Source organism: Canis aureus, chromosome 6 (genome assembly GCF_053574225.1).
Source record: "Canis aureus isolate CA01 chromosome 6, VMU_Caureus_v.1.0, whole genome shotgun sequence".
Classification (NCBI taxonomy): domain Eukaryota; kingdom Metazoa; phylum Chordata; class Mammalia; order Carnivora; family Canidae; genus Canis; species Canis aureus.
The window spans coordinates 2,424,637-2,448,291 of record NC_135616.1 but is presented as its reverse complement, the minus strand read 5'-3'; the positions used below and the strand labels follow the sequence as shown (position 1 = coordinate 2,448,291).

The 23,655-nt window shown below is 40.2% G+C and overlaps 1 protein-coding gene across 10 annotated transcripts in view; it reads left to right on the top strand.

Moving 5' to 3' along the window:
- Nucleotides 1-22,339, top strand: part of CEP192 (centrosomal protein 192) — a 157,055-nt gene extending 134,716 nt beyond the window's left edge. For 6 of the 10 annotated variants that reach the window (XM_077899867.1, XM_077899872.1, XM_077899866.1 and 3 more), the window contains 7 exons: nucleotides 7,485-7,564; nucleotides 8,496-8,591; nucleotides 12,971-13,090; nucleotides 13,527-13,645; nucleotides 16,068-16,197; nucleotides 16,895-16,953; nucleotides 21,930-22,339. In XM_077899867.1, coding sequence (XP_077755993.1) covers nucleotides 7,485-7,564; nucleotides 8,496-8,591; nucleotides 12,971-13,090; nucleotides 13,527-13,645; nucleotides 16,068-16,197; nucleotides 16,895-16,953; nucleotides 21,930-22,071 — 746 coding nt within the window. In that variant the 3' untranslated portion in view covers nucleotides 22,072-22,339. Of the gene's footprint in view, nucleotides 1-7,484; nucleotides 7,565-8,495; nucleotides 8,592-12,970; nucleotides 13,091-13,526; nucleotides 13,646-16,067; nucleotides 16,198-16,894; nucleotides 16,954-18,464; nucleotides 20,988-21,929 lie in introns of those variants that run through there. The other 4 variants (XM_077899870.1, XM_077899868.1, XM_077899871.1 and 1 more) reach the window with 3 other exon arrangements.
- The last annotated feature ends 1,316 nt before the right edge of the window (nucleotides 22,340-23,655 follow it).

Below are 23,655 nucleotides of genomic sequence, written 5' to 3'. Positions count from 1 at the left end.
TTAGTTGACCATAGAGTTGAGGGCCCATCTGGGTTCTCTGTTCTGTTCCATTGATCTGTGTGTCTGTTTTTGTGCCAGTACACATGGTCTTGATGATCACAGCTTTGTAGTACAACTTGATATCCAGCATTGTGATGGCCCCGGCTCTGGTTTTCTTTTTCAATATCCCCTGACTATTCAGGGTCTTTTCTGATTCCACACAAATCTTAAGATTATTAGTTCCAACTCTGTGAAGAAAGTCCATGGTATTTTGATAAGGATTGCATTGAATGTGTAAGTTGCCCTGGGTAGCATAGACACTATCACAATATTCATCTAATCCGTGAGCATGGTATATTTTTCCATCTCTTTGTGTCTTCCTCAATTTCTTTCAGAAGTGTTCTGTAGTTTTTAGGGTATAGGTCCTTTACCTCTTTGGTTAGGTTTATTCCTAGGTATCTTCTACTTTTGGGTGTAATTAGAAATGTAATTGACTCCTTAATTTCTTTCTTTAGTCTCATTGTTAGTGTATAGATATGCCACTGATTTCTGGGCACTGATTTTGTAACCTGCCACACTGCTGACTCGCTATATGAGTTCTAGCAATCTTGGGGTGGAGTCTTTTGGGTTTTGTATGTACAGTATCATGTCACCTGTGAAGAGGAAGAATTTGACTTTTTCTTGGCCAATTTAAATGCCTTTTATTTCTCTTTGTTGTCTGATTGCTGAGGCTAGGATTTCTAATACTGTTGAATGAGTGAGAGTGGACATCCCTGTTGTGTTCCTGATCTTAGGGGGAAAGGCTCTCAGTGTTTCGCCCTTGAGAATGATACTCACTTTGGACTCTTCATAGATGGCTTTTAAGATACTGAGGAAAGTCCCTCTATCCCTACACTCTGAAGAGTTTTGATCAGGAATGGAGGCTGTATTTTGTCAAATGCTTTTTCTGCGTCTATTGTCTTTTCTCTTGTTGATATGATCTATCACATCAATTGTTTTTACGAGTGTTGAACTACCCTTGCATTCTGGGAATAAATCCCACTTGCTCATGGTGAATAATCTTCTTAATGTACTGTTGGATCCTATTGGCTAGTCTCTTGAGAGAATTTTTGCATCTGTGTTCATCAGGGTTATTGGTCCATAATTTCTCTATTTGGTGGGGTCTTTGGTTTTAGAATTAAGGTGATGCTGGCCTCATAAAATGAGTTTGGAAGTATTGTGTCCCTTTCTACTCTGTGGAACACCTTTAGTAGAATAGGTATTATTTCTTCTTGAAACATTTGCTAGAATTCTCCTGGGAAGCAGTCTGGCTCTGCACTTTTGTGTCTGGGAGGTTTTTGATGACTGCTTCAATTTCCTCCTTGGTTATTGGCCTGTTCAAGTTTTCTACTTCTTCCTGTTCCAGTTTTGGTAACTTGTGGTTTTCCAGAAATGAGTCCATTTTTTCTGAATTGCCTAATTTATTGGTGTTTAGCTGCTCATAATACTTTTTTCTTTTTTTAAAGATTTTATTTATTTATTCATGAGAGACAGAGAGGGGGAGAGAGAGAGGCAGAGACACAGACAGAGGGAACAGGCTCTACACAGGGAGCCCCACGTGGGACTCAATCCCAGGTCCCCAGGATCAGGCCCTGGACTGAAGGTGGCACTAAACTGCTGGACCACCTGGGCTGCCCTCATAATACTTCTTAAAAATCATTTGTATTTCCTTGGTATTGGTTGTGATCTCTCTCTTTCATTCATGATTTTATTTGTGTCTTTTTTCTTTTTAATTAATAAGGGTGGCTAATGGTTTATCTTATGAATTTTTTCAAAGAACTAACTCCTGGTTTTGTTGATCTGTTCTACAGTTCTTCTGGTCTCTATTTCATTGAGTTCTGCTCAAATCATTATTATCTCCCTTCTTCTGCTTGGTGTAGGCTTTATTTCCTGTTCTTTCTCCAGTTCCTATAGGTGTGAGGTTAGCTTGTGTATTTGAGTCTTTTCCAGTTTTTTGAGGGATGCTTATATTGTGATGTATTTCCCTCTTAGGACTGCTTTTGCTGTATCCCAAAGATTTTGAACCGCTGTATCTTCATTTTCATTAGTTTCCATGAATCTTTTTAATTCCTCTCTAATTTCCTGGTTGACCCGTTCATCTTTTAGTAGGATGCTCTTTAACCTCCACGTGTCTGAGTTTCTTCCAAGTTTCTTCTTGTGATTAAGTTCAAGTTTCAAAGCATTGTGGTCTGAAAATCTGCAGAGGACAATCCCAATCTTTCGGTATCGGTTGAGACCTGATTTGTGACCCAGTATGTGTTCTATCCTAGGGAAAGTTCCATGTGCACTTGAGAAGAAAGTGTATTCAGTTGCGTTCAGATGGAAAGTTCTGTAGATATCTGTGAAATCCATCTGGTCCAGTGTATCATTTAAGCCCCTTGTTTCTTTGGTGATATTGTGCTTAGAAAATCTGTCAATGGGCAGCCCCGGTGGCACAGTGGTTTAGCGCCGCCTGCAGCCTAGGGTGTGATCCTGGAGACCCTGGATCAAGTCCCACGTCAGGCTCCCTGCATGGAGCCTGCTTCTCCCTCTGCCTGTGTCTCTGCCCCGCTCGCTCTCTCTCTCTCTCTCTGTGTGTGTGTGTGTGTGTGTGTGTGTCTATGAATAAATAAATAAATTATCTTTAAAAAAATAAAAAAGAAAAAAAATCTGTTACTTGGAGAAAGCGCCATGTTGAAGTCTCCTACATCCAGTGTATTATTATCTGAGTATGTCTTTACTTTGGTTATTAATTGATATACTGGGCAGCTCCCACATTAGTGGCATAAATATTCATGATTGTTAGGTCTTCTCGTTTGATAGGCCCTTTAAACATGATATAGTGTCCCTCTTCATCTCTTACTACAGTCTTTGGGATAAACTTTAATTTATCTGATATGAGGACTGCTACCCCAGCTTTCTTTTGAGGACCATTTGAATGGTAAATGGTTCTCCAACCTTTCAATTTCTGGCTGGAGGTGTCCTTAGGTCTCAAATGAGTCTCTTGTAGACAGCAAACAGATGGGTCTTGCTTTTTTATCCAGTTTGAAACCCTGCATCTTTTGATGGGATCATTTAACCCGTTCACGTTCAGAGCAACTATTGAAAGATAGGAATTTAGTGTCATTGTAATACTTATTCAGTCCCTGTTTTGGTGGATTGTTTCTTTGGGCTCTCTCCTTTTTTTTTACAGGGTTCCCCTTAATATTTCTTGCAGAACCGGTTTGTGGTCACATATTTTTCAGTTTCTGCCTATCCTGGAAGCTCTTTATCTCTTGTTCTATTCCGAATGACAGCTGGATAAAGTATCCTTGGTAGCATGTTCTTCTCATTTAGTACCCTGAATATATCATGCCACCACTTCTGGCCCGCCAGGCCTCTGTGGAGAGGTCTGCTATAATTTGATACTTCTCCCCATATTAGTTAAGCATCTCTTGTCTATCACTTCTTTAAGGATTTTCTCTTTATCTTTGGAATTTCTAAGTTTCACTGTTAAATGTTGAGGTGTTCAATGGTTTTTATTGATTTTTGGGGAGGGGGGAGCCCTCTATCTCCTGGATCTGAGTGCCTGTTTCCTTCCCCAGATTTGGGAAGTTCTCAGCTATGATTTGTTCAAATATGCTTTCTGACCCTCTGTCCCTCTCGGCCTCTTTTGTATCCCCAATTATATGTAAATTCTTCCTTCTTAAGCCATCATTTATTTCCTTTAACCTTTCCTCATGGGCTCTTGTTTTTCTCTTTTTCCTCAGTTTCTTTCCTTGCCATCAACTTGTCTTCTGTGTTGCTCACTCTGTCTTCCACCTCATTAACCCTAGTAGTTAGGACATCCAGTGTGGATTGCAAATCATTTAATTTTTAATTTCGGCCTGATTAGATCTAAATTCTGCAATCCTGAAGTCTCTAGAATCCTTTATTATTTTTTCCAGAGCCATCAGTAGCTTTATAATTGTGCTTCTAAATTGGCTTTCTGACATCGAATTGTAATCCATATGCTGTAGCTCTGTGGCAGAGATTACTGTTTCTGATTCTTACTTTTGTGGGAAGTTCTTCCTTCTAGTCATTTTGCTCCGTGCAAAGTGGCTGTATGAGCAGGCTGAGTCAAGAATATCAACGATGACCTAAGTAAATTTCATCCTAGATGATTCTGACAAGATCAAAGACTAGAAAATGATTAAGATCAGAACAAAATAAAAAGGACTACTAAAGTGATAAATTTTAAAACAAGTAGTGAAAAGTAAAAGGCCAAGAATCCCCCAAAAAAGAAAAAAAGAAGAGCAGAAAGCAAAAGTAAAGAGGAAAAAAGGGAAAAAGATACGGAAAAAAAAAAAAAGAAAAAGGAGGGGGTCTGGGAGATGGTGGTGGTGAAGAAGTGGTAGTGGAGGGAGAATGTAGTCTACCTGAGGGGTCCTAGAGGGTGATCCTCTTGGTTCTGAGTATATTTTGTTCTCTATGGTAGAGGATGCTCAGTCCCAAATTTATATAAACCAATACTTGTAGAAGGCCCCAACATTGACCACCAAAACATAAACAAGATAAAAGAGGGGGGCAGAATGGGAATGAAGAGAGAATATAATCTCACCAAATGAACCAGCCCGGTATACCATTTGGTTCTGGGTGCATGTTGGTCATGTTTTAGAAGGTATTAACTACTACCATTGTAATACAAAATGAGGCAGATAAAAACAAAAAAACAGAAAACAAAAACCTGCATCTTGTATATCTCCCAAAATTAAATTGAGTATGTTGAAGGGAATGTAGAAGTGGAAAATAGATCTATAATCTATTATAGATTATAAATAGATCTATAATTGTGTAGAAATATGAAAGTCAAAAAGGAAGAAACTTAAAAATGAAGAGGTGGTAAAATATTACAGTTAAGGTTGGAAAAGAGAAAAAATACCGGAAATTTTTAGTCTGATATAAAAACGAGTTGTACTGGGAAAAGGGAAAAAAAGGAAGGTACCCTCTAGTTCTATATACTATAAATCCCTCGACTCCCCCTAGAGCTTTCCAGCGCTGCTCGGTCTAGGACTTGCTCTTCCTCTGTCCTTCCAGCTGGTCTCTGGGGGAGGGGCTTACTGTGCTGATTCTCAGGTGTGTGCACCTGGGGGAGATCCCCGCCCCCCCCCCCCCAATCGGGTGCCGGCTCAGTGGGAGCTGTTTACCCAATGAGTCCCCTGTCCCCTGGCAGCCCCGCCCCTCCCAAGCACAGGGTGACACCAGGAGGAACAACCACACTGGCAGCAGCCAGGTCCTGACCTGGAGTCAGCTCCCCGCGGGTAACTACCCTAGTCTCCCAGTCCACACTGGCCTGGATGCTCCGGTGGTGGGGGTCGCTGACCTGCACAACTCCGGGGCGCCCAGCTGCAGGAGAGTTCCCTGTCCTATGCACTCCCCCTTCTACCTGTCCCGGGGGGGGGGAGCACAGGATGGTGGGCTGTGTCCCAGCGCCCTGGGATCCGGGGCCTGTGCTGCTGGAATCGTGCTCCCGGGGCCTCCAAAGGCAACAGGATGCAGCTCCTTTGATTCGCTACCCACCTAATCGATTGGCTTCTCCAGATGCCCTGAAGGGTTTGGTCCAGTTTGTGGTGCATTTCTCCCTCCCACCCCCCTCAGGCACACTTCCTGTTAGTGACTCAGGAAACTGGTGGCTTCACTGCCCCTCCTGCGATTCTGCCCAATTTTTCTGATACGCGCTTTTTCGTCTGGGAAGAATCTGGTGTGGATTTTTAAAGTTCCTGCATCTCGGGATCCCTGGGTGGCGCAGAGGTTTAGCGCCTGCCTTTGGCCCAGGGCGCGATCCTGGAGACCCGGGATCGAGTCCACGTTGGGCTCCCGATGCATGGAGCCTGCTTCTCCCCCTGCCTGTGTCTCTGCCTCTCTCTCTCTCTCTCTCTCTCTCTCTGACTATCATAAATTTAAAAAAATAAAATTAAAAAAATATAAAGTTTTTTTAAACATAAAAAATAAACTTCCTGCATCTTAGGACTGGGCTTTCCTGTCCTGGAGGCTTTTGCCGCCCGGCCTTAGCCCGGCTCCTCACGGGGCCCCTCCCCGACTTGATTCTTTTTTTATTTTTTCCCTTCCTTCCTACCTTGTTAGAAGCGAAAACCCTTCTCTCTGTAGCGTTCCGCGTGCTCTCTCTTTAAATCTCAGGTCGAATTCATAGGTATTCAGGATGGCTTGAGATTTATCTAGGTAGTTGGTGGGGCCAGGTGAGTTGAGGACCCCTCCTCTTTTGCCATCTTGCCCCCTATTTGACAGCTTCTCTCTTCTCAGTGCCCCTCCCCTACTCCTACTCTTGCTCTTGCGAGCTCTTCAACTCTGCCTCACACATCATTGCAAATATAAAGGCCATTAGGCTAAATCCAAGGCTTCCACTTCCATCTCTGGCAAACCCTTCTGCTTGGAATCCAGGCCCATCTCTTCATGCCTTCTCGGGCGCTTCCTCCTCGCTTTCTCTCTCCGGTGTCCTCAGTTTCCTCCCTCTGTTGTTGCCTTTCCATTGGCACACAATTCCCTCTGCTATCACCTGTTTAAGGAATGCCTTCCTTGACCCCATGACTTCTTGCTGCTCTCCCTGCTTCCTCAACACCCCTCCCTCGTGGAAAGATTGTGCTCCCTGCTTTTATTTCCTCAGGCCGTAACTGAGCTGGTGCTACCACCTCGCCCTTACCTGCTATCGGGGTCACTGAAAAGGGAGTGTCTCTTCTGTGGGCCTTTGTTAATTTGACCTCTCAACACTGGTGGCCGCTCCTTCCTCCTTGGACTGTTTGCTCCTTGCACCTCTCCTGGTTTTCCCTGCCTCACTTGCTCCTTCTCAGATTTCCTTGATGACTCTTCTTCCTGGGCCTGCCTGTGTCCTCTTCTTTCTCTCTGATCTCCCTGCACCCTGCCCAGCTTCTGCGTGTTGGCGTCTCACAAAAAGAACTCGTTTTACCCATGAAACCTGCCTCTCCTCCCGCCCACCCTATGTGATCAAGTGGCACCACTGTCTGTCTGTTAAGCCAAATCCCTGGAAGTTATTCACTCTTTCCTCCCCTCCTCCTCCCATATACTCCACTAGCAAGTCCTTTGCGGTCTGTTTTCTCAATGGATCCCCTGTCTGCCTGCTGTTTTTCCTCCCACTGTAATGATTCAGGCCTGTTGCAGACCACCCCACATGCCCCCTTTCAACCCAACTGCTGCTGTGGCATCTTACCAGGGCTCCTCATCCATTCCAACTCCCTAGCAGTGTCTCTTCTCCACAGCAGCCAGTAACTCTTTAAACATGTAAATCATCTTATAGCTCCCTTTTCATTAGCCCTTCGTTTTTTATTCTGTTAGAAAATAATGTAAATTTCCATTGGGCTCCTCTGGGGATCTCATGAGTGTATTTTTCCTCTATGATGAGGTAATTACTCATTGTTACACATTATCACAGTAATCTGCTTGTTGACTTCCCTCTCCAAGAATTGTTTGAATTGTGACATGTGTATTCCTTGTAGAAAATTGTCTGGAACTTGAGAATCATGGTAATGCAGAAGTGAAGTGGCATCTGTCATCTTTAGCTCCACCTTATGTCAAGGTCAGTAATAATTGCCTTAAACATATTCATTTCAATGTTTAAACTTTATTCAGGGTGTTTTTTATACTGAATTACAAACATAGGTTGGGATTATTAGGTTTTTGTCCTACTAATTTACTTCCTTGATTTCCTCTATAGACGGAGCTAATACATGCCCCATCTTTTGCACAAGGTGGTTTTTAGAGTCAAATTAAAGAATGTATGTGAAAATATGTGCTAGCTCATTTAACAGTACCTCCTACAGTTTTAATTTTTATCTGAAATAACTTTATTTTGAAAAAAATATACTAAAATTTTATTATGGAACATTGTGTGTGTACACATGTATGCATTTTTCTTTCCCACCTTCTGAATACTGATGTGTGTTTTTAGCCAGGAGGAGTCAGTGTAAGAGACAGAATGGAATGTTCTTTGTGAGTCCTAGCCTACTCTGTACTGTAAATAGTCTCCACCATTGGGCTCTACCTAAATAGAGCATGTTGTCATGTATGTGGTTTGGAATACTCTGGCCTTTCCGCCATGTATTTCATATGAGACTAGAAGCTTTGAGCCCTAATACTATCAAAATGTGTGCAAAAGATAGTGCTGTACCCACTGACAAAAAATAACTCATATTGCTTGTGATGTTAAAATGCACATTCAGCAGGGTCTTTGAGGAGAAGGCAGTCCTTCCACATCATGAGCACCATTCTGAAGATAACTGTAGCCAAAGACGAGTGGCTGGTGATGGAGAGGAGAGTAGTGGGAGGTCTTGTGTGAGCAGAGTTAAGTAGTGCTCCCACTCTTAGGCAAGCATTGAGCTCTCCTATCCCCTGCAAAAAAAAAAAGGGGGGTGGGGATTTGTGTGTCCTTGGTAACCAAAAAGGTAATGGTCTCGCTTTGAATTGATCTACTGACTTTGTTGTTTGTTTGCTTGTTTAAATGATTATAGGGAGTTGATGACAGTGGAGATGTTTTTAGAGCTACCTATGCAGCATTCAGATGTTCTCCTATTTCTGGTATACTGGAAAGCCGAGGAATTCAGAAGGTGAGTCTTTACATTTTTTTCATAGCCATTGGCAAGAACATGGTGTTGATTGACCAGGAGTGCCTCATTTGTTGCCACCCAGAGCAATTGCTTCCCCTATACCAGTACTGCTAACAACCAGCTTGCCACGGGACAGGAGGCCTGCCTCAGTGCACATCAGTGGACTGCTTCCTACAGCAGAGGTCTTGCTTTCTAAACAGCTAAACAAAATGCCGTGCTTAGTGGTAGGATTGATTTACATTCTGATACAAGTATTTCATGTGGCAACAGACTACCAGTACTTAGAACACACTCTGAGTAGCTCTGATCTAGGCAATAGTTTTGTCCACCAGCCATAATAGAAAAATCTGCCACTACTCAAAAACAACTTCGTGTTTATGTCATAATAAACAATATATTTTCATGGGCCAGTGGTGATGAATCTTTTTAGCACCATGATCCTAAGTTCTAATTCACTTGTGGACCTGATACAGCTTTTTCAAATATCTCTTAGGGGCAGTCATCATTCACTTGGCCTCAATATTTTTTCACACTAACAGCTGAAACTCATTTAAACTATAGCATTTATAGGATATTGGTCTATTTATTCAGAGATTCAGACTTTTTTTTTCTTTTTGAGATTCAGACTTGTAATCAGTTCTAGATTATAGTTGTGAACTCATTACTGACTGTACAAGAATCTTTGAGCATTGATAGTCACAAACCCTGTGTACTTTACTAGGTCTGTATAACAGGCTTCCAGAGGGTTTCTGACCTTTTTGGAAAGACATGCTATACTGCAGCATAGTTGATTTCATTTCCCAGCCCACAGTAGGGGCAAAGCAGCATAATAGGGAACAGACACATTACTTAACAAAAGTTCAACATTTAGGGCAAAGGCAGTGGGGAAAGGGTTGCCAAAAAAAAGCCAGTGGGAAAGACATCCCATGGTCATCGATCAGAAGATCTAATATTACTAAAATAGCAGTACTCCCTAAATTGATGTACAGATTCAATATAATCTCAATCAAAAATCTCAGCTGTTGTTTGGGTTTATTGTTTGTTTTTCTTAAAGAAATTGACATGCTGATCCTAAAATTCATGTAGACCTGCACAAGAACCAGAATGACCAAAGCAATCTTGAAAAAGATCAAAGTTGTAGGATTCACTTTCCATTTTCAAAACTTACAGTAATCAAAACTATAGTATTGACATAAGAATAGACGTGTAGAATATGTGGACTTGAGAGTCCCCAGATAAACCTCCCTATTTATGATCAGTTTATTTATTTTATTTATTTATTTTAATAAGAGTACTGAGACCATTCAATAAAGAAAGAATATTTTCAGCAAATGGTGCCAGGACAACTGATATCCACATGCAAAAGAATTAGTTGGATCCTTACTTCATACTGTATCCAAAAAGAAACTTGAAGAAGACCATAGTCCTAAATGTTAAGGGCTAAAACTATAGAATTTTTGGAAGATAACATGTAAACATTCATGGCCTTGGGGGAAGCCTTGATTTCTTAGATATGACACCTGTAAAACACAAGTAACAAAAGAAAAAAATAGCTGAATTATCAAAATATAAAATTCGAGTGCATCAGAGGATACCATTAAGAAATGAAAAGTCTGGGATGCCTGGGTGGCTTAGCAGTTGAGCGTCTGCCTTTGGCTCAAGGGTATGATCCCAGAGTCCCAGGATCAAGTCCCACATTGGGCTCCCTGCATGGAGCCTGCTTTTCCCTCTGCGTCTCTCCCTCTCTCTCTCTCTCTCTTATGAATAAAATCTTTAAAAAAAAAAAAAAAAAAAAAGAAAGTGAAAAGTCTGGGGCACCTAAGTAGCTCAGCTGGTTAAGCGTCTGCCTTCAGCTCGGATCATGATCCCAGGATCCTAGGATCAAGCCTAGTATTGGGCTCCCTGCTCAGTGGGGATTCTGTTTCTCCCTCTGCTCCAACCCCACCCTGGCTCATATTCTTTCTCTCAAATAAATAAAAATCTTAAAAAAAAAAAAAAAAAAAAGTGAAAAGGCATCCCAGATTATGGGAGAAAATGTTTAGAAATCATATATTTAATGAAAGATTTGTATCCAGAATGTATAACAAACAAACTCTTACAACTAGACAATACAGAGACAAATAACCAGTTTAAAAAATGGGTCAAAGATCTGAATAGACATTTCTCTAACAAAAAAGATACACAGTGGACAATAAATACATGACAGCATATTTAGAATCACTGTTCATTAGGGAAATGCAAAACAAAATCACAGTGAGTTATCACTTTACACTCTTAGGATGACTGAGTTTTTGAAAATCAGACAGTAACAAGTTTTGGTGAGGATATAGAGAAATTAAGTCTTCCTACACTGCTAGTGGGAATAGTAAATGGTACCACTGCTGTTGGAAAACAGTTTGACAGTTCTTCAAGTTAGATGTAGAATTACTGTATGACCCAGGAACTCCACTTCTGGATATATACCCCAAGGCGTTGAAAATCAGTATTCAAACAAAAACTTCTATACAGATGTTTGTAGCAGCCTTATTCAAGATAGCCAGAAAGGATAGAAATAACCCAAATGTCCATCAGCTGATAGAGTGATAAAGTGTATATCCATACAATGAAAGATTACTTGGCAATAAAAAGGAATGAAGTACTAATAACATGCTACCACATGAACCTTGAAAACATGCTAAGTGAAGCAATCCAGACACATAGTTATATGACTCAATTTGTGTGACGTGTGAAATAGGTCAATCTGTAGAGTCAGAAAGTAGATACATGGTTGTTCGGGCTGGGAGTGAAGGTGGAGAGTGGGGAATGGCTGCTGATGGTATAGGGTGTTTGGGGTTTTTTTTGGATTGTTGAAAATACTTTAAAATCAGATTACACTGGTGGTTACACAGTTCTGGAAATATACTAAAAACCCTGACTATGCTTAAGTGGGTGAATTGTATGGTATATGAATTCTATCTCAGTGAGGCTTTGAAAATAGAAAAACAAGGATGCAGGACTAGATTGTCTCCTGGGAATTTCTCCTTTTACACAGTACCTAACATAAAAAGGAAACCTCAATGAGATCTTTGATTTGTGTCCATCACTGCATATCTTGGACTGAACTATTTGCTTAGCACACTGTCAGGTCACATTTGTCAACTGAACTCCAGGTCTGGGTACTTAATTTATGTTAAGGGAAAAGAAAGCAAGGTAATATCATACTGGAACCGTTTAGGGAAGTACTCCCCAAAACTGCAACTATTGACATAGTGATCCAGAAGGAAGAAAAAATTAGTTACCTATTTGAATGGGATTAAAGTTCCTATTATGTGTCTTAATGTGTGTCACATAGAATAATACTAGGCTTTCTCCTCTTTATTTTTGGTGTTGGAAGGCAATGTTAGGTGAGATTTGTAGAGTCCATGGTACTCTAGTGCCCAGTGATTCCAGATAATTTGTACATATTCACCATTTAGGACATGGTTGTTTTCATTCTTCTGTGATCTTCTCAGCGTCCACATCCTCTTTAATGGTGTAATTCCCTGATACTGATAATCGCCTCTCCTCCATCAGTATCTCGCCTTTGCCTCCACACTCTAAGATTTGCTGGCTGCGTTGTTTCTTACGTTTTGTTTTAACAAATTGGGTCACTTAACAGTTTTAATGTTAAGTCCAGACTCAAATACACTGATTAGTGGTTAACCTAACCAATAGTACTTTTAACACTAAATTTTTTTTTTTTTTAAGATTTTATTTATTTACTCATGAGAGACACAGAAAGAGAGAGGCAGAGACACAGGCAGAAGGAGAAGCAGGCCCTATGCAGGGAGCCTGATGTGGGACTCGATCCCTAGTCTCCAGGATCACGCCCTGGGCCAAAGGCGACACTAAACTGCTGAGCCACCCGGGCTGCCCAACACTAAATTTTTTGATAAAGGAAGCACTTAACACTGGTAAACTTTATAAAAGTCTATTTTTAAATCTTACAACTTTCTCATTACTGAGTTTTTACGGGTTGTATGCATATAGATCGTATGTATAACTTTGAGGTGTGTAGTTGAAGTAACTGTTTCTAGGCCTTAGGCCTTTACTGTGTGGCCAGCAAGAGGGTTCCATAAGCATTGCTGTGAAAGACTGGATTGTGTTACTGGGGTTAACTATCTTGATTTAGGTCTTGTACTTGACAGCTCTAGAAATTTTTGATAATGTAAATAACGTTTACATTTTGAGGAATATATTACATAGAACCTGAAAGGAAAGTGTATTTTGGATATGGTGTAATTTTCTACCAAAAGCAGAATTGTTCAATTTCCTTTTCAATTAATGGCAAAACCATATAGCAACTACATGCATATGAGGCTCAGGATCTAAATTTCTCCCCTGGATGTGTTATTTTGTAGGTCTCCATCACGTTTTTGCCCAGAGATAGAGGGGATTATGCTCAGTTTTGGGATGTTGAGTGTAACCCCCTTAAGGAGCCTCATAGGAAACATACCTTGAGATTTCAACTCTCTGGGCAAGTGAGTATTACACTGAATTTAAGTAAATTATTGTGTGTGTATATTAAAAACATTAAGTGAAACTGACATGGAAAACTGTCCTGAAAATGCAAACTGTATTCCTGGTGGTATTCTAATTTCATTAATCCTGTTGTCTGGCCCTGTAATCTTAATTTTCTCATTTGCCTTTATTGATGGGTATGTTTGAGGTCTGGGTTTGGCTCTATGAAATTTGTTTGACTTGATTAGGTAAGATTGTGTATGTGTGTATGTATATATATATATAAAAGAAGCTGAACAGTAAAAAATACAGGAATTACAATTCAGGGCATTTACAAATCTTAAATTTTCTTTTAAAAGTTATGAGGGAAATAGTAGAATTCAGATAGGTAAATGTCTATATATTTTTCCAAGAGTATTTATTTCTCCTCTCTCACCTTCATTTTCTTTTTTATAGAGTGTCAAAGCAGAAAATGAGCCTGAAGGTTCACAAATTTCCACAAACTCCCTCATTAAACTGGATAATTTAGTTAAGCCCCGAAGACAAGGTGTATCAGAGACTGCTCTCATACCCAGGTATGTTGTTTTTGCCATTCTTTTGACATTTTCTCCAGTACTTTGAGATATAATTACATTCAGTAAAGTGCTCAGTGAGCTTACCTATGAGCTTTCATGCATTGCTACAACTCTAATGAAGATAGAGAATATTTCTCTCACCTGAAAAGCTCTTACACATCTCTTTGCAGTCAGCCCCACCCTCAACCCAATATCCATTCTGATCTATGGCCATAGGTTGGTTTTGTTGAATTTCATACACATACACACTCCTTGAGTCTGGCTACTTTCACCACACATAATGTTTTTGGGATTCATTTGTGTTGTAGAGCATATATGTAGTTTGTCCCTTTTCATTGTCAAGTATTGCTTTATGTGAACATATCACAGTTAATTCATTTTCCTGGTGACATTTGGGTGGCTCCATATTCGGGGCCATTATAAGTGAAGGTGCTATGAGCATTATTGTATGTGTATTTTTGTGGATGTACCTTTTAATTTCCTTTGGGTAAAAACACCTGAAGAATAGAACTTCTGGGTCATATTGTACACATGTGCTTAACTTTAAAACAAACTGCCAGGTAGTTTAAACAAAATGACCATACCATTTTATGTTCCCTGGAACACTGTGTAAAAGTTGATTCTTTAAAAACTTCTTTTTTTATTTTTATTTAATAGTTTATTTATTATATTTCTTAGTAATCTCTACACCCAACTCATGACACCAAGATCAAGAGTTGTATGTTCCTCTAACTGAGCCAGCCAGGCACCCCTTAAAAACTTTCTAAAAAAAAATTTTTTTCCAGGAGCTTATATAGCTCTAATGATAGTATTTAAGTATTTTACCTAATAAACATGTTTCTTACAATCCTTAATTAACTAATGTTTAGATCTAACTTTGTTCTGGAGGAAGATGCTTGTGAGAAAAATTAAATGTTAAATACCTGCTAAATTTAATATACATGTTGTCATTTATTTTCTAATGGAAGTAAATAATGCAGTTTTTAAGAAATTAGGCTCCTTTGAAGAATATGCGTTCTTACCACACTCTTTTGATGCCATTTACTCGTTTGTTCATCTCATCTTTACGGAGTGCTGCCATGTAGTGGAAGCAGAACTGCCCTGGTCCTTGCTCCAGGGACTTCATCTCCTGGAGAAGGAACCCCATCACAAATAATCTCACTTACCATCCATGGAAAGGACTGAAAGGAAAGAAATGAGAAACATGACAGAGGGAGCTTGATATGTGATACCTGGGAAGAGCCTCCCTGAAATTGGACCTTTGAGTTGAGGAGGATGAGTAGAAATGATGGAGGTGTAAGGACTGGGTGGTTGTTGTTGGCCCTTGCAGGACCAAAGGCCTAGAACCCAGAGGGAGAGAGAGTATTGTGAACTGAGGCCAGAGGGCTGGTGGGGAAAAGCAGACCACACAGGGCCTCACCTGTCAGATGTTAATTTGGGGTTTATCTAGGAAGCTGTTGGAAGCCATTGAATGACATGATCAGATTCCAGTATTTGTAGAAAAATCATCTGGCTGTGGTACAGTCTGATTAGAAGGAGGCAAGAGTAGATATGGTAAAATGAGTCAGAAGCTATTTTTAAGTAGTCCAGGACTAAAGTAGTGTCAAGAAAGATGAAGAGAAATGGACAGATAGGAGAAGTCTATAGAAGGAAATTCAGAGGACTCAGTAAATGGGTTTGAGTAAGGGGGCTTGAAAGAGAACAGTGGTCAAAGTTGGCTCCCAAACAGAAATAAACTGGAGGGTCAGGTTTGAGAAGATCCCAGGTTTAATCTGTATTTGTGGAGACAGATCACTGTATGGTGATAGGCGTGTTGCCTAGGCGCAGTCTAGGCTGAGATACAGATCTGGGAGTCACATGAGGGTGGGGTTGCTGGATCACCACCGGAATTGCCTAGGGAGACTGCGCGAGAGCAGTAGGGATGTCCAGGATCCAGCCCCAGAGGACAGTAGCATTGGTGGTGAGGGAGTGGGAATGAGCTTGCACAGACGGCCTGGCATCTAGGTCACTGCATCAAATGCTGCCGAGAGACTAGAGTTTGAGTCCTACCATCAGGGTAGTGTGTCAGGAAAAATGAAGGTCATCCAGTGGACTGCATGGTGAGTGGTATGGGTAACGTGAACTAAGGCAACAGGAGCACCTGCATGCACATGGGGTGTGAGGCGAGCAGAGAGGCTTTCTCCGGGGAGAGAGGAGCTGTCCTGTCCCATGTAGCAGCTGACCCTACAGCTTGTCAGACTGCTGTGGTGGTGTTCGATCTTCACACACAGTAATGAAGCTGCCATTACAGAACTAGTTTCCAGCTGAGTTGTGAGAGAAAATACAAATCAAAACACAAAACACTTCCTAACTGCATATAGACAAGTAGTTTAAATTACTTACCTGGATTTTAAATAGTTGATTTTTCAATCTGTTTCCAAAGCAGGCAGCTTGACCTGACTCACCGTGGGGTTTATGCCTCAGAAGATGTGTATCGGTTTCTGCCAACTAGGGTAGGGGAATCCAGGACGTTGAAGGTCAATTTGCGAAATAATTCTTTCATTATGCACTCTGTAAGTTGGAAATAGTATTGTGGGTTTTGGGAAAGTGGATGTGTTCAACTATTTGATAAATATTTTCCTAATAGAGGGAGACAGAACATGAGAGACTCCTAACTCTGGGAAACGAACTAGGGGTGGTGGAAGGGAAGGTGGGCGGGGGGTGGGGGTGACTGGGTGACGGGCACTGAGGGGGACAGTTGATGGGATAAGCAGTGGGTGTTATTCTATATGTTGGCAAATTGAACACTGATAAAAAATAAATTTATAAAAAATATATATATAAAATTTCCTGATAATTTAGGAGCTCGTTCTGTAGTTTATACTTGAGTTATAATAATGAGTTGATTTTTTTTTTTTTTTAATGCCTTATACTGTGTTTGAAAACAGACTCCTGGGAAATTCATGAGTTTTTATCTCAAAATCAGAAATATTTAGCATGTTTTCATATTTTCATTTTAAAATTTTTCCTTGTTTTCTTTTTCTTCTGTACCATCACAGCAACATATTTCTGGATAACATTTGCTCTAGTTAGAACTAGAGTAAATTCATATTAAATTAAGTGCGTTTTCATGAGCATTTATTGTCTTAATTTTGTGACTATACTGAAATTTACTAGACACCTTTAATTAAAGAAATGCATGGCATGTTTTAAGTATGCTCAAATATCTAACTTGCATAACTTAATAAAGTGTTTCATTTTAAATTCCAGCTGAAATTTTTAAGTCCCAGAGAGCCTTTCTACGTCAAACATTCAAAATACTCTCTGAGGTGAGTTTATCACAAATCAAAATGTTCTCATCCTAGTGCAGGAGTTTGTTTTCAGGACTTTAGGATTTCTCCTGGGGGTTGGGACTTGTGAGCTCTCCCCATTCCACGATAGCTCGTCATCACCATCACCATCACCAACCCCACAGAACAGTCCTTATCATGTTTTTGAAAAAAAAAAAAAAAAAAAAAAGCTGAGGAACCTGCAGGGAAAGCATTTCATGACTGCCTTTCATGACTGCATATAAGTGTGCTTTACTATCTAGCAACCCAAACTTGTGAGATGGTTTGGATTTAGCATGTGATTCCTGCTACCTGGTCTTTTGCTCGTCACATAAATATATAAAATATTAATTATCTTATGATTTAGAATAAATCCTGCTTTAAGTGTTATTTTTACTATGCTGAGGATCAGGGAGTTAAATTTTCAATAATTGGGACAAAAACTTTCCCAGATTAACTGGGAAAACTTTTACTATATTTGTCCTTCTTCAAATACCCTATACTTCTTAAACTAGGGTCTCATTTTTTTGTCATCCTTGCTACTCTTTGTTTTCCATATGATCTATATTTAGATTGAAATCTCAAACTGGGTTGTTACTGTTATATAGAATTTTAACAGTAGGGTTCTGTTGGACTTACCACTGAAGAATAATTTTATCTCTATCTTTGAATCTTTAATTAAGCTATTTAATTAATTATAAGATCTTTTATTTTAGTGTTAGATGATTCCAAAAACATGTTATGTTCCATTGAAAACTTGGAGCACCCTGTAAACATTCTAGGGCTGCCTCTGAAGCACCAAGACTAGCACCAGGACCAGCCCCATGGATTGTGATGGAACAACACGTTTTCACATCCCTTCTTTTCTTATAATCGCTTAAAAAGCCACATGGAAGAGAAAGGTCTAAGTTTAAAACACCATGACTACACATTTTCTAGCTTCTGTGCTCTGAGTCCTTGACTTCCAGCAGCCTGCAGGCCTCCAGTTAAGGAGGCTTTCTTTGCCCTACTGATCTAGGATGGGTGGTGTTAGATTGTGTTAACAGTGGGTGAGCACTACTGAGTACGTGAGGAAGAAGACGACCAAGTGAAGTCAACCCCAAGTCATTGAAATCATCTCTCATGACCGTTCCATAGGCTGAAATTTTACATTTTAAAGTAAGAATGACTTCTTTCATCTTTGGAGAAGAAGCAAAACTTTGCTATGGTATCTCACTTGAAAATTTTACCATAAAACTGAAATAATAGTGCCTGTTCTTATTGTAAGTGTTGAGTGCTTTTGTGCTCATGAAATACAAATGCTGGTTGAGAGCAACGTCTAGCTTGCTTTGGCAGGTGGAAGAAACCTATTCTGAGGGTCTGAGAGGCAGTTGCCAGCTTTTGATTAGTGATGTTTTTGTTAATTAGATCTCTGTCTGCTCTATGACACCATTAACTCCAGCCAGAGTAATAACGTGACTCTTTAGTCATCTATAGAGTACATGAGGTAATCCGTGCCTTACTCCAAACAGGCACCTTCCCCATGGCACTCATGAGGCCTGACGGAGCTGTTCTCCTGCTGAAACGTGAAAGCTGCCCAAGGCCTTTGGGACATAAACTGACTGCAACATAGTCAGGAGAGCTTCCCCCAGAGGCCACAGGACTTTTGCCTAGTTCAGAGGTGGGGAACATGAATGTATGTGGGAGATGTAGCCCCCTTAAAGCGATAGATTGTAAAGAATGTAATAGGGAAAGATAAACCCTGATTATCACTTTTTTGGTAAAGTTTGTTTTGAGGACTTGAAGTGATCATTTCTGTCATAGCTGTGTAAAAAGAATTCATTCATGTTCCACTTAACCCTGAAGAGCATTCTTCTGTTAACCTATTGTTTTATTCAAGTCTAATCTGCTTAGACAGTAGAGTAACTCATTTCTCCCCTCCTGTGCCCACGTCTGCCTGTACCCAGCATCCTGGCAGGCTCCTGCTGCAGAGCTACCCAACTCTGTTATGTCATTCCAGAGGATAGGAAGGTTCTCACACTAAGTCACACTGGGGACAGCACTGTCATTACTTCTTACCAACACACAGGAACCAAGGAGTTTTACCTCATTTTCTTTGATAATGATAGTACCTTGGCTATGCTAAAGGGCTACTTTTTTCCTGCACAGAGTATTCCTTTTCAATTAAAAAGAGAAAGAAAAATTATGGTTTATATAATTTGTAGCTTCTGTAGATGGGGACATGTAGTTAAGGAGGTGGTTTAGAGTGCTTTTCCACAGCTACTGCTTCACTCTCTTATGCCTCTTTGGTCTTTTTGTGCCTTTGCTGTAATGTTGGTCCTCAGCTAGTTAAGGGATTTTGAACTAGACGTCTCCTCTGGGCCCTACCTTTTTCCGTGTGTGTGTGTGGTGTGTGTCTGTAGAAGACAGAGGTCAAAGCAGTTTTTAATAATAGTACAAGGTTAAATATATCCATCTTGTAGTGTTTTAGAGCTGCGTTCAATTTCACAGTCCTTTCTAAATTACATTCTAGTTTATTCAGAGTACCTATAAATCTAAAGCAAACAATACATTTTTATCATAATACATTCTTAAAACATTCTCAGTTGAATATAGAACATTTCTGTTCCATATTAAAATTTGTTAATGATGGATTTCTCAGATTTATTTCAGGATATTTTATTACTTTCAGTAACTTATAAGGTATAAAGCCTCTTAAGTTAGCAAACTGTACTACATTATTCTGGGTGCTGAAATGCTAACGTGAGGGACGCCCGGGTGGCTCAGAGGTTGAGCGCCTGCCTTCAGCCCAGGGCGTGATCCTGGAATCCCAGGATCAAGTCCCACATCGGGCTCCCTGCGTGGAGCCTACTTCTCCCTCTGCCTGTGTCTCTGCCTCCCTCTCTCTCTCTCTCTCTCTCTCTCTCTCTCTGTCTCATGAATAAATAAATAAAATCTTAAAAAAAAAAAGAAAAAAGAAATGCTAATGTGAAAGATAAAATGATAGTTTGTCAGTGCCAAGGACTAGGTACCATTTTTCTTAAAGTCACATTGCTTTGATATAGGAAATTAGAGTACAATGCATTTGGGGAAAATAACCCAGATGTGTGTGGTGTGTGTGTGTGTGTGTGTGTGTGTACACGTACATATACATATATTTTTAAAATTCTGCCCTGCCAGTTATATCCAGGAAAGGGGCTCTGAAATACTAAAACTGTTCTCCAAAATACTAAAATACCCAAAAGCCAACACTGTACTGAGTTTTATCAGGAAACATAATTCCAAGATGTAGTGGAAACAAAAGCATATAACCGTTCTGATTGCTGAACTTTAAAACATGTAGTTCAGAGATGAGACTCAAGGATGAAGTACCTTCCCTCTGAGGAAAGTCTAAAAGCTATAAATTTTCACTTCAAACAATTAAGACTAAACGTCAGTGACATCACATAGGTTGTGATAAAGTATATGTGGTTTCAGTCACCATAGGAATAAAGGGTTTAAAAAAAAAGGGAATAAAGGGTTTTTTGTTGTTGTTGTTTTTGAAGCTCTTGGGATCTAGTTTTATGAACAGAAACCTCCCAACATGATATTTTTTAAAAAATGATTTTTTAGAGAAAGAGAATGAACACATGCAAGCAGGGGGAGGGGCACAGGGAGAGGGAGAGAATCTCAAGCAGTATCCCTACTGAGTGTCGGGCCTGACAGGGGCTTGATCTCATGACCCTAAGATCATGACCAGAGCTGAAACCAAGGGGTAGATGCTCAGCCCAACTGAGCCACCCAGGCACCCCCAACATAATAGTTTTAGAGACAGGGCACTCATTTCCTGCCTCTGTATCCAGTTGACCCTTGAACAATGCAACAGTTAGGGCTGCCGACCTCCATGCAGTAGAAAATCTGTGTATAACTTTTAACTCCCCCCAAATTTAACTTTTAATGGTCTGTGGACCAGAAGCCTGACCAATAATAGCATTTTTGTGTATGTCTTATATACTATATTCTTACAATAAAGTAAGTTAGAGAAAAGAAAATGTGATCAAAATCATGAGAAAATACATTTTATTTTAAAGATTTTATTCATGAGACACGCAGAGACACAGGCAGAGGGAGAAGCAGGCTCCCTGTGGGGAGCCCAATGATGGGACTTGATCCTGGGATCTCAACCTAGCCAAAGGCAGATGCTCAACCACTGAGCTGCCCAGGTGCTCCAAGAAAATACATTTATAGTACTGTACTTTTCCGGGGGGGTGGGGGGGAAATCAACACATAAATGGACCTACTTATTTGAAACCTGTATTGTTTGAGGGTCAAATGTAATCTGAAAATAAATTTTCAAGAAAGTTTTTTATAACAGTTGATAAGAATACTGGAGCAAACTCTGCACAGACCTGTTGATGAGCAGGTTGGTTTAATAACCCCAGGGGCTCCTGGGTGGCTCAGTTGGTTAGGTGTCTGCCTTTGGCTCAGGTCGTGGTCCTGGAGTCCGAGGATCAAGTCCCACATCAGGCTCTCTGCTCTGCAGGAAGTCTGCTTCTCCCTCTCCCTCTGCCTGCTGCTCCCCCCACTTGTGCTCTGTCAAATAAAAATCTAAAATCTATATATTATATGTATTTCTGCTGGAGGTTGAGTATGCTGCTGGAGGAGGATGGTCAGGATATGTCAGGTGTTGTCTCACTCTTAGGCAGGCCATTCTCTGCCTCTGCAAACAGAACACAAAGTTCCATACACAGTAGCACAGACCTCTCGTTTCCCTTTTCCTATTTTTGTTGAATAGCCAGGAATATATATGCAATACTGTTTGAATCAGATTTTACATGGCCCTCTCCTCCGTGCCAGTTTCTTATTAAATAGCATCAAAGAAATGAGAACTAAACTTAAACTGAATGTAACTCTACTAAATTCTTTCATGAAAATCCGATTGTGCTCTCAGTGATACATTTCCGTGATGCACTTGCTGCTGTAGCATCACGCTGATGACCTTTCCTTTCTCTTCACAGAGCGCAGCATTACATCAACATGCCTGTGCAGTTCAGACCCAAGTCCGCGGGCAAATTTGAAGCTTTGCTTGTTGTTCAAACAGATGAAGGCAAGAGTGTTGCTATTCGACTAATGGGTGAAGCTCTTGAAAAAATCAACTAGATACATTTTGTGTAAATTACAAAAGTTATGTTTTGGTAACTTTTTCTTACACTACAATATTCTTTTGTATATATTTTGTAAGATTTTTGTTTGTCTTGAGAAGCTTATACTGAAGACCTAAGATATCATGTATGTAGCCTATAGTATTATACTTAACATTTTTAAGGGGAGAAGAGAATTCTATTTTTGCATTGATTATGATACTCTGAATAAATATGGCATATATTTTACTGTGGTGTATCCAGAAATAAACTTAATTTCCACTGAACCTTTTTTATATGATGTCTTACAGAAATCAGAATATTGCTTTTTTCTATTTATTTCAAGCTGCTGTGATTTTTTTTTCCCCCTCCATTACACTGTTTGTTTGTTTGTTTGTTTGTTTTTCTCTCTAAGAAATTCCTTCTCTGGTCCTCTGTCTCTTAGCTAATTGCCCAGACTAGAAAGGAAGTGTACTTTTAAAGAAATTATTTTTCTCTAGAGTAGGGGAATTCATATTCTGTGCAAATACATTGGAGAGGTTGATGTATTTTGAAATAGATTTATTGTGATGAAAGCTAAATGAGACAGCTGCTCCAGAACGCTGCATAGAAGGAATGCTCCTCAAGCAGGTGGGGGTGGGGGGGGGAGTCCCTGTGGGAGGATAAATGCTCAATGCAGCATCTTGAGCTGTGAGGTAGAAAAGGTGTGACACAGTTACCTGGTTTTACCCAGGAAGAATATGATTATTAATTGCTTCTCTACCAATACTATTAAGTCCCCTGATAAAGTTTTCTGAGCCCCAGCTAACAGCCGTGTTTGGAGCAGCAAAGTCCCAGATTGTGAGCAGTTGTGTAGTGGCTTGGGATGATCACAATTGGATATTATTGATGGAGCAGAAAGACCACAGAACATGCAAAAAGCTTCCTGGATGGCTTAAATCTGCAACAGTTTGGAACCAGTGATGGTGAGCTGGAGCTAGAAAAACAAATTTCTTCTCTCTTTAAAGTAAAGAAATCTTTAGAAAAGGGAGGGGGCACCTGGGCGGCTCACTTGGTTAGGTGTTCAACTCTTTGTTTCAGATCAGGTCATGATGTCAGGATCGTGAGATCAAACACCACATCAGGTATGCTCAGCAGGAAGTCTGCTTAAGATTCTCTGTCCCTCTGCCCCTCCCCCCACTCATACACTCTTTATCTAAAAAATAAATCTTTAAAAAAAGAAAACCATGGAATTTTTTCTTTTCTCTTCTACCTTATTTTCTCTTGCTTAGAAATTCTTTCTTAGAAATCAAATTTATAAACACATTTTTCACAAGTTAAGCAGTGGTTTCTGTTACTGATAGTGCCCTACTCCAATCCAGATTTCGTATATCAAATGTGGATCACTTCATGCTTGAATGTGTATTTATTTGATAACATTCAGCCTCAAAAATCTTGAAATAGTGGTATTGCTTTTTAAAAATGCTCCTCAGTGGGGCAGCCCAGGTGGCTCAGCGGTTTAGCGCCACCTTCAGCCCAGGGTGTGATCCTGGAGACCTGGGATCAAGTCCCGTGTCAGGCTCCCTGCATGGAGCCTGCTTTTCCCTCTGCCTGTGTCTCTGCC